The sequence below is a fragment of the Zonotrichia leucophrys genome, chromosome 4, assembly GCF_028769735.1.
Source record: "Zonotrichia leucophrys gambelii isolate GWCS_2022_RI chromosome 4, RI_Zleu_2.0, whole genome shotgun sequence".
NCBI lineage: Eukaryota > Metazoa > Chordata > Aves > Passeriformes > Passerellidae > Zonotrichia > Zonotrichia leucophrys.
The window spans coordinates 60,790,128-60,800,159 of record NC_088173.1 but is presented as its reverse complement, the minus strand read 5'-3'; the positions used below and the strand labels follow the sequence as shown (position 1 = coordinate 60,800,159).

The window sequence follows — 10,032 nt, the reverse complement described above, 5'->3', positions numbered from 1 at the left end:
TTTAGCAAATCACTTAATCTTTCTATGCCTTCATTTCCCATATATAAAACAGGGTAATACTTACTGTAAAGGATAAAAGCTATCACATCTTTTTAAAAACCAAGTGTCAAAGAAAAACCTCTGGTTAAACAGTTTAAACAACTTCCTGCAAATATTAAAGAAAACATCAGTTTTCTGTTATCCACAGCAAAATTTCCTCAAATATTCTCACACATTGTATCTGCTAAGCAGTTTGATTCTTTATATAGGAAGTGATACCACCAAATCCACAACTTAACCTTTTTTTAAATTGGCCTTATAAATTTACTAGTTCAGTAAGTTTCTAGTAAATTATCATGATAGAGACAAGAAGATTCACAGACAAAGAGTTCATACCCCTACCTGGGACAACAGCTTAGATCACCTGTCAAATTTTGAGCAAGGTATGAAGGATTCATGTTTCACTGACTTACATTCAGTATGGCAAATAATGGCAACTACATGTACATAAGCACATACATGTTCATAAACCAGACAAAGACAAAAGTCCTATTGCAAATGCAGCAACTACATAATCCATTATCATGTTTTGGCTTAGAGCCTTTTTCAGGTGTTGAGATACATTCAATCAAATCAGATTATTGATTCCAACTTTGGTATTAAACAAATCAAATTTTGTGAGGAAGACCTCACAAAAAGGTATGAGAGCTAGCAGATGATACCAGCCTGACTGTAGTGACAATCCATCACACATCAGTATGGGCAGGACTCTTGCACTGAAGCCTGAGCTGTTGAATCACAGAGGCTGGAAAACTGTCAAAGGCCCTCCCAGAGAGGGTGTGGGGCACAGCAAAAGGACTCTTGGCATCATTCTCAGGACAATATTTTGTCTCATGCAAAGACTGGCTCCAACAAGTTCTGAAGGAAGCTGTGCTCAGGCCTTCTCTGCAGGGGAACACATTTTGTGCCTTTGATCTGGGGAGGAGTTCAGCAGATGCCTGAGATAGCTCTATACCTAATCAAAGAGAAATGAGCAATGTGTGACTACATCTCTGTGTATGAAAAGAATAAACAGGAGCAGTTAACATGAGAAAGAACATGGAGAAAATTTCTGTGAAAAGAATAAATAGGATAGGGATAGCAAAATTGATGTATGATCCCATATTTTCATCAGAAAACAAGAAAAAATGATCTTGCAAGTAAAAGTACCTTTATTTCCTCACTTGACAGTATTGGAGATGATACCCTCTAAGCTGTGAGCTTGAAAAAGTAATTTCATATGAAAAGAATACGAGCTTTTACAACTCTGACAATAACATCACATAACTCAGATCACTAATTACATTTACTTTATTTAATTTAGTATTACATGCATTTTAGACAGTGATTCATATTATTTACTTGCACAAGTAGTCATCCTCAATGTACAAGTAATAACCATTGCTTTTACAGTGGAATTCATTAGCATGCACTTCACACAATTGTGTGCAAAGTTATTTTCAGAAAATACGAAGGTAATTATTTCTAAACTGATTTTATACATGGGAGTTTCATTTTGGTTTTATGCAGACATTGCATAGTTGATGCTTAGCTTCTCCAGAAAGACTGGGATGTGGTACCGCTATTGTTGAAACAGATCAAGTGACAGTAGCAAACAAGAAGATTTGAAGAAGAGGCATAACTTTCAGGGTTGAAAGGTCAGCAAGTACAGCCTAGGATGAAAATCAAAAAAGCTTGTTAAATTTGACAGCAAGTTAAGGAGTCAGGAAAATATTTAAATACTGACTACAATACTGCCAATAATCAGATGTGGACATGGGTAGAAACAAATTATACTGGTTTATGTTAGTACCGTATGGCATAATTTTTCATTCTACCATTTCAAAGAAAAAACAGGTTTACCCAATGTATAGTACCCAAGTAACTTTATTTTAGCCTTTAGCCTTACTTCAAATATACACTGCATCATGGGTGAATAAGGAGTCTAACATTTCAACTTGTTTCTAAAAATAATTGGGAATTAAGAATCCTTATCCTGTGGCTTGGCTAGTACTTGTGAACTAAGTCCAATGTAATGCCTCAAATAATCAAGGTCTTCTCATGAAAGTATGTTTTTAAAAAAGCCAAATAAAGTGATCACAAACTCTCAAAATCTGGAAAAAATCCATCACTGTATTTTTGAAAAAAAAAAAGAAAAAAATTACCAGGTGCCTATATATAGTAATAATATTCATGCTAATAACTTCATTTTCTTCATTTCCTATGGCAGTACACACAGTGAAACTGCAGATCCACACTGACAAAGGAATTTTGTAAAATTTTTGTAATTTGTAGAACAGAAGCAACTAAAATGCACTGAGGAAAAGGGTACAAACCTCTGCAATATTTCAAAAACAATATATCCCACTAACACAGATTATATATTAAAGAAAACTTAACTGTAAAAAATAATTTTATAACAGTGCATTTTTATAGCAAATATGCTTTATTTGCTTTTACTCCAGAAAAGCAGCATTATATACTGCATGCTCACAATTTCCTTATTTTTTATCTAAGGTAAGAATTTAGGCAGAAAGATTTGCACTATGCATCATGTGCCATGTGAAGCTTAAGTTACTCTTACTGGCAAAGCATCAGAAACTATTTCAATCTCCTCTAAGTGAAACTTATCCTTACTTCAGCTGCAGCCAGTGATGTCACCTCCATCAGGTTGACTGCTCGGAAAGCAAACACAGCAGCTGCCAGGACTGAAAGAAAATGTCCAATATTTAGGTTTCTGACCTGATAAGTAGTGATTAGAATTAATCTTGATATAAAATACCAGTTTTCACTTAGTTTAATTATTTTGATTCTGAAGAGTTATATAAAACAGATGGCCGTGTTTGAGTTTCTTCAACCACTCTTTTAAACAGACAGGAAAAACACAACATTCTTTCAGGAAAGTCTGAGTGAAAATGCCTGAGTTTAACATGAATAGTTTTTAATTAAAAGGGACAAGCTGTCTTACATGTACAAATGAAACCAAAACATTTTCTCTTCTCTTTGTATTAAAAACTGACTCAACTGAAGATACATGTTTTCTTTAAAACATCCATCTTAAACCTTCCTAAACATGAGGGCATTATGTAGCTACAAAACTTTCAAAGTGTCTTAAAAGATGCCACTTTGAAGGAAGAAATCCAGCAAAATTGGGGGAATCTCAATTGCTTTACGTACTGTAGAGGTAGTTGCCATAAATAACATGAATCTTGTACTTTGTGAAAGGTGATGAATTCATTTACCAGTACCACTGAAGCTGGGAGAACATCCTGTGTTCTGTTCAGAGAGCACTTAGCATTTTTGAGTATTGCCATTAAAAAAATTACCAGAAATATTTTTTATTAAAGATGCAGTACTCATGCAATTCTATTTTTCTAGATAATATATGCTTTGACATGTATGTAACCTGCTGTCTGCAGGTTGTCAAAGAGCAACTATTTTCTTGTCATCACAAAATACATTGAAGCTAATGGTATTTGCCTTACATTCACACATACTTCACATATTTTGTAAAAATAATTCTATTACCAGCAAGAATTTCTAGAGAATTGTATCCCAGGATTCTGTCCCACAGAAGCAAGAGCTGGTCTGTAGCTAAATAACCAGAAAATGCTCGTACCATCCATTTAAATGAAATTCGTAGCCTGCAAACAAGTGACAAACAATGGTTATTATATTTCTGCCTCCCATAATGACCAGATTGTCTATAAATTGAAAATATTTCATTATCTTTCTGCATTTCTCTTCCAGGAAGAATAAGCATTTTCTCTTGCTGCAGTAATAATCAATATTTTAATTTGCAACAGCCACCATAAAATTATTTAGCATCTCATTTGATAAAGTACTAATATCATTCTCATAATCATTTTGATCAAACAATCACATTAGAGTGATCTTCAGCCATTATCACCCTTGATGTTTCATCCTTTCTGCTATTATGCTATTAAGATGGATACCAATTAAGGCAAAAAGGTTTTCAGGTTCTGTTGTGCCTGGCGCCATGAATTCATTATTGAATGACTCTTGCTCTCTTGCCTCTTCCAGTACCTTCTGCTGCAACTAACACATCTCTGTGCCTTCTGTCCCCTAGGAAATACATCACTTAGTTCCATCAGATACAACATGAATTACTGAAATTTAGCTGAATAATGCAGCATAGAGCATTTCTCACAGAGCAATTCTCTCTCTTTCACAGAGTATACAGAAGAAATGCACAAAGCACAGATATGCAAGGTAGACAAAGCACTCCATCTGACTCTTAAGGAAAAAAGGAGCATTGATGGTTATACTTTTGTGTAATTTCCTATAGCTCTTCAATTAAAACACTACAGAACAGCATTTTCAGAATATTTGTAACAAGTCAGAAAGAAGTTCTTACGGCTGAGCTCCAATTTCTCGGAGGTGATAGAAGAGCTGGGGCAGATGAGTTTGTAGAAGAGTCTCAAAAAGCAAACACAATGATACAATGCCCTAAAGAAACAAGATCATATAATGAATACTAACACACATCCTGTCAAATCTGGGAAAACAGTAGCAGCATGTAAGTGTGCATGAACTTTTAATTCGAGCAATAAAATACTATTAATGATACAGTATTCAACTCAGGTGAGAAAGGCACAAGCAATTTTAATACCTTGTCACTAAAGCCTTGCTCCTGAAATTCCATGTATGCATTAGCAACATAATATGTTCTGATAGTCCTTTGCAAGTCTGAGTTACTTATAGTTTTTGTATGTCAGGTTTCAAGTATTTAATGGGTTATTATAATGTAACCTACTTGAAATATTTCCACTTTGGTGAAACAGACCTCAGTTACACTAAAAAATAAAGGATGTGAGAAAAAGTATCTCTCTGATAAGTAAAACTAAACAGCAATAGGGAAAACTACAAAAATTGTTAAACATAAGCACATTTTAAAATTGTTTCAAAAATTACTATAGAAATTAATAGATTCTTGTTTGACCCCTTTCTCTGCTATTAAAGATGGAAAGCACAATACATAGCCTTGAAACAGTATACCAAGGATAGGATTTTCTTTTAACCAGGAAATATTTTCAAAAAGCAATGTAAATCTTCAGCACTTTTGGAAGGAAAAAAGAAATATCTACTCTGTTTTATTCTTCACAAATAGAAGACAAGCCAATATTTACAACTCTTGTACATTCAAGACAGCTGATCCTGGTCACAAACAGACAAATTATTTAAACTCATCTGGTAGTACTAAAAAGCATGTGCTGTCATACCAAGATTCTTCAGTTAAAGAAACAGACACTAAATTGGTATAACAGAAACAATATCTCTCTACATATATTTTAGTCCCTTCACCCCAGACAATATTTCAGAGTCCATTTACAAATCTTTAATGAAGGTGAATTTGTGTGACTCTTTGAACTGAGAAATCTATTGGATTAAAAATCTTGACTCTTATAAAAGACCCATACCATCATCAAATGAGAACTTACTATTTCAATAAGGTACATGATAGCAAAGACTAACATTGACATAGAAAACAACAATATCCAGACCTGAATTACCTAATAATTTTTCCAAGCTTGCCTGAAATATTTTAGTATATTTAAAAGGATACATTTCAATCACACAGAAAACCATGCTATTTATTATTGCTCTGCAGCAAACAGGATATCAAGTGAGTGGATTTAATTCCTAATGAACTTACAGAGGGATGAGAAGAGATGGAATGGAGTCTGAAGAAAAAACGCACATACATCTCACGGAATATCTGATACAATTTGGAAGGTTCATGGTACAGAAAACAAAGTGGAGCAACTGAAAGGATAAAAGAATTATAATTGACTCAACACTGTAAACTGCAAAAAGAGTTCAATGATTAAGCGCATGAAATATGAGGAAAAGCCAGGTAATTTATAGTACCACAATTTACAAAGCCAGTACTAAACCAATTACTGAGAAAGAAGTATTCCATCACAGTCTATCATTTAATGTAAAAAGTCAAAAAAGGGAGTGTGATACATCCTACATATTATTCCTACATATTTCAAGAAGCTAAACCAATTAGAACCTGCTTACTACAGTGCTGGCTTCTGAACCATAAGAAATATGCTGTAAGGAGAGCACCCCTAAGGTGTAGGGCAATGTGAACAGTGCAAGTTTTTGATTAAACTGTCTCTAACTTTCAGTTTGCCATGGGGCCAGTGACCAGCTCCAAACTGATGCCCTATTTGTAAGACTGCTTGAAGACAGATATTGTGAAAATGAAAATATTACAAGAACAGCTTTTGGTTGCCACAATAACATCACTGAGTATGACAAGCTCATGGAGCCATGTTTATTTCTTACAAGATCTGTAAACCATGGACATCTGGTAGTTTACTGTTTAGAAGTCTTCCAGCAGACCTGATTCAAAATAATTGATTACATTTGTAAAACAGCAGCTGTGAAACTTTGCTTGTTTTGTAAAAGTCTAGCATATAGATAAATCTGTTATATGTATGTGGTGCTAAAACATAACCATCATTTCTTGAGACTGACAGTCCATACACTCAGTGCATTCCCACAGACAGCTGTCATACCTTTTTGTGAACAGCCTTTTTATCTGTCCAGTCATCATGCTGACTGCTTCACTTTACAGACTTAATCATTTTAGCTGACAGTTTACATTATAACACACTCATAGTTTCTACCTCTACATTCACCTTCCCCTTCATTTTATATTAAGCTAGGGATATGGATATATTTATCCGTGTATGTATGTACACATACACACAGAGATAAATGTACATTTCTTAATATATGTACGGATATATGCGTGTGTGAATTTATTTTCTCATCTAAGTATTAGAGAATGTGGCTTAATAACAAAAATGGTGTCTGTGTATGAGAAGTGGGGTGCTAAGGTAGGGTGAGATGTTCACAGAAACATGTATTTCCATAGGGGCCAGAAAAGCAAAGGGTGTTACCCACGCTCTTGCTTTTAATGCTTGAAGATGGAGGTGGAAAACTTGTCAGTGTGCACATGTACATAAAGGCCTGAAGGGGCACAGAACAGCCTCTGACAGCTGGCACCCTGACAGTGAATGCATGCAAACAGGAAAAAGGGTATAGGATTTTGCTAAGGACCCCAACACTTCCTCACATAGCAGCACAGCATAGCATACAGCAGATGCTCTGCTTGGTCCCAGCCCCTGTAGCCACAGTCCTGAGCTACATTACCATCCTTCTGATGCCTTGCTTTCCACCCTTCCCCCTTCTCACAGCCAGCATATTCTGAGCCTGTGCAAAGAGCAAGGACAGCAGGGAGGGAGGAAAACTCACACCTCTATTTGGGAGACTGTTCTCAAGGGCAGAGTCAAATCCAAACATTTTGAAAAGCAGTTCACACAGAACAAGTGAACGTCTCTAAGTGAGTCCCCAAGGAAGAGCTTGTGTCTTAAGTGCTCATTACTCCAAAGACTCTGGATTCCCGACTCAGGTTCAAATTTGCATTTCACATTTCAATTCCATTATTTTAATGATTGCATGTGATGATTAAATTTCATTATTAGCAAAATATAGCATTTTAAGTATAATCTTAAAATCTGCTTGCTCTGTGATGCTACGAACATCTTTGATAAACCAAAAGAAAAAACTGAAAAGCCGAAACATCTAATCTCACATCTGCAATAGCTGCAATATGTCTGTAACCCCAGATTTTTCTACTTTTTTTCCTAGAAATCTTGTTAATATTTGTGCTTTCCTCTATGAAGTAAATTAGCAAGCATTATGTTATGTAATGATCTTTTAACATCTCTTGTAGGTAAATGTAGAGAGCAACAGGCCTTTCAGATTATTTATGTTTTAAAGAACTTTTTCCATGGGTAACTTGGTCTATCCAGAAGTAAAACACAAGGAAAGAGCACTTTGTTGGTAAACTTTATGCCTCTATTCATATAGATTAGGATGTGTAGCTTAGCTCAGCTATTAGCTCTCAAAGAAGGAATTCCCACATGGCAACAAGCTGTAATATGAGTACATAAAACAGCCAGAAATTTTGAAAATGATATTCAATAATCTTCATACACAAAAAACCATAAAAGCACATACATAAGTTTAAAAGTTGCAGAAAAGTATATACAGCTTCAAACTTCAATATGAGGAAAAGCAATCCTGAGCTTTTAGCTTATGAGAATCACACTTACCATACATAGAAAAGCCATGGAAAGGAATTACACCTGCAAAACAAAAATATTTCTTTTCTTGTTCTTTAATAATCCTCTTTATGCATGCAATAAATATTATTCCCCCTCACATTATCAAATTGTATTTTGCCTACATCAGGAATAAAGTATTTTCTTGTTTATTGCACCTGCACAAATCTCCATCTTGTACATACCTAAGTACAGTATCAACTATGTCAGTACAACCAATGACATGCTTAAACACAAGCTACAGTTCCTAGACAGTCAAGTAAAGCTCAGTTTCCATGAAGCTGATACACAGAGGCTTTGCTGATATCAGAACCTAATTTCAGATAAATGACAACCCATAAATGTCACGCACTGACAAGAATGGAGTAGGAAAAAAAGGAGGCCAAGACCTCTAGTAATTCATGTAGTACTCAGATAGAACATTCACAGTACTTGGCAGTGGTAGCATGAAGGCTTGCTCCTCCTTCCCAGCTGATCTTAGCTCCCATTCACTGGATTTTATATAACACTGCTAACAGGTGGCTGCTTTGGCAAAAGATTGTAATAACAATGCTTCATGGCTACAAAGCTGCAGGATTTGCAGAGGCAAACAGAAAAAAGTGAAACAAAAGTGTGTACTGCAACTGACTACACTGAAATACATAAGACATAAAAGACAAGGCCAGAGACACAGATTTAAGATTGGCGACATAAGGCCTTGAAAGCAAGAGGAAAGAGCTTGAAATACAAATGGAGGGAAAGGATTCAATAAAGGATTGAAATGGTCAAGGTAAGAGCTGAAAAAAACAATTTTAATAACTGAAGTTATAACAACAGCAATGATATTAAAATTACATAGATCTGTTGTGTCAACACACATTTTGAAAGGAGAAGACTTTAGGGTGTGGTTTATTAAGTACTGAAAAGCTGGGAGGTCTGCCAGTTTCATGATTTATCATTCAAACTCTCTAAGTGCTGATACAAGACTCAATACAAGCTGCTGTATCACAAGTTGTTTTCCTTCTCCTTCCCACACACAAAGACAAAATCTGTTTGTGATCACTAACACCAGGCTGGATGGGGGTTTGGAGTAGCTTCCATCCAGCTTACTCCTTTAAATTAATGAATTTGACAGAGTAATAGCCAAACATAACTTGCAATACAAAAAGAAAATATCATGTATTTGAGAAAAAAAAACTTTCCAAACTACCACTAGAGGAGGCAAGAGTATCATTCATACCATTTGGAGGATAGAAAACAGCATATTCTTCCATTCCGAGTTTTCCTGTGAACCATCAAATCACAAATAAAATGTCATTAAGCTGTAAAAAGGTATAAAGATTTAAACAATTTAAATTAAAAAGTAGATTTTCAGTTACAATTACAAAAATCGTAACTAATTACATTACTGACCATCTGACATTGTCTAAAGTGTGGCAAGCAATGCAATGGGACAGGTACAATGTCGGATATAAAACTGAAATGCAGCACCAATAAAGAAGGATGACAAACAACAAAAAAGAAAAGCAAAATTTCAGCAAAATTTAAAAATTTTCAGTTCCATTGAGATTCTATCTTGGGTGTGTCTTAGGAGCTCTAAAGGTGTTTGCTGCAGACCTGGATGACAGTGAAGCTCTAGGAGGGAATAAGGGCAGACTGACCTAGGGACAGGAAAAGCCTTCAAACAGATACAACTACAGATAAAAAAATATTCAAGGCACTGTTAGGTCTGCAACAGAGGAAGATGGATGTTCTGATGTAACAAACAAATATTTAAGTAATCTGCTGGATACAAAAGAATTAAGTGAAGAAAATCACTGATCATATAACTTTTCTAACATCCCTACAAAATGAACACATTATATTATTA

At 35.1% G+C, this 10,032-nt stretch overlaps 1 protein-coding gene across 1 annotated transcript in view; it reads right to left on the bottom strand.

Moving 5' to 3' along the window:
- Positions 1-1,311: 1,311 nt before the first annotated feature.
- The window catches only part of TBC1D19 (TBC1 domain family member 19), a 45,978-nt gene continuing 37,257 nt past the window's right edge, over positions 1,312-10,032 (bottom strand). The window contains exons 15-21 of the mRNA XM_064711912.1: positions 9,403-9,447; positions 8,175-8,207; positions 5,696-5,805; positions 4,397-4,488; positions 3,547-3,662; positions 2,656-2,726; positions 1,312-1,691 (exon numbers count right to left, since the gene is read on the bottom strand). Coding sequence (XP_064567982.1) covers positions 1,617-1,691; positions 2,656-2,726; positions 3,547-3,662; positions 4,397-4,488; positions 5,696-5,805; positions 8,175-8,207; positions 9,403-9,447 — 542 coding nt within the window. The 3' untranslated portion in view covers positions 1,312-1,616. The remainder of the gene's footprint in view (positions 1,692-2,655; positions 2,727-3,546; positions 3,663-4,396; positions 4,489-5,695; positions 5,806-8,174; positions 8,208-9,402; positions 9,448-10,032) is intronic.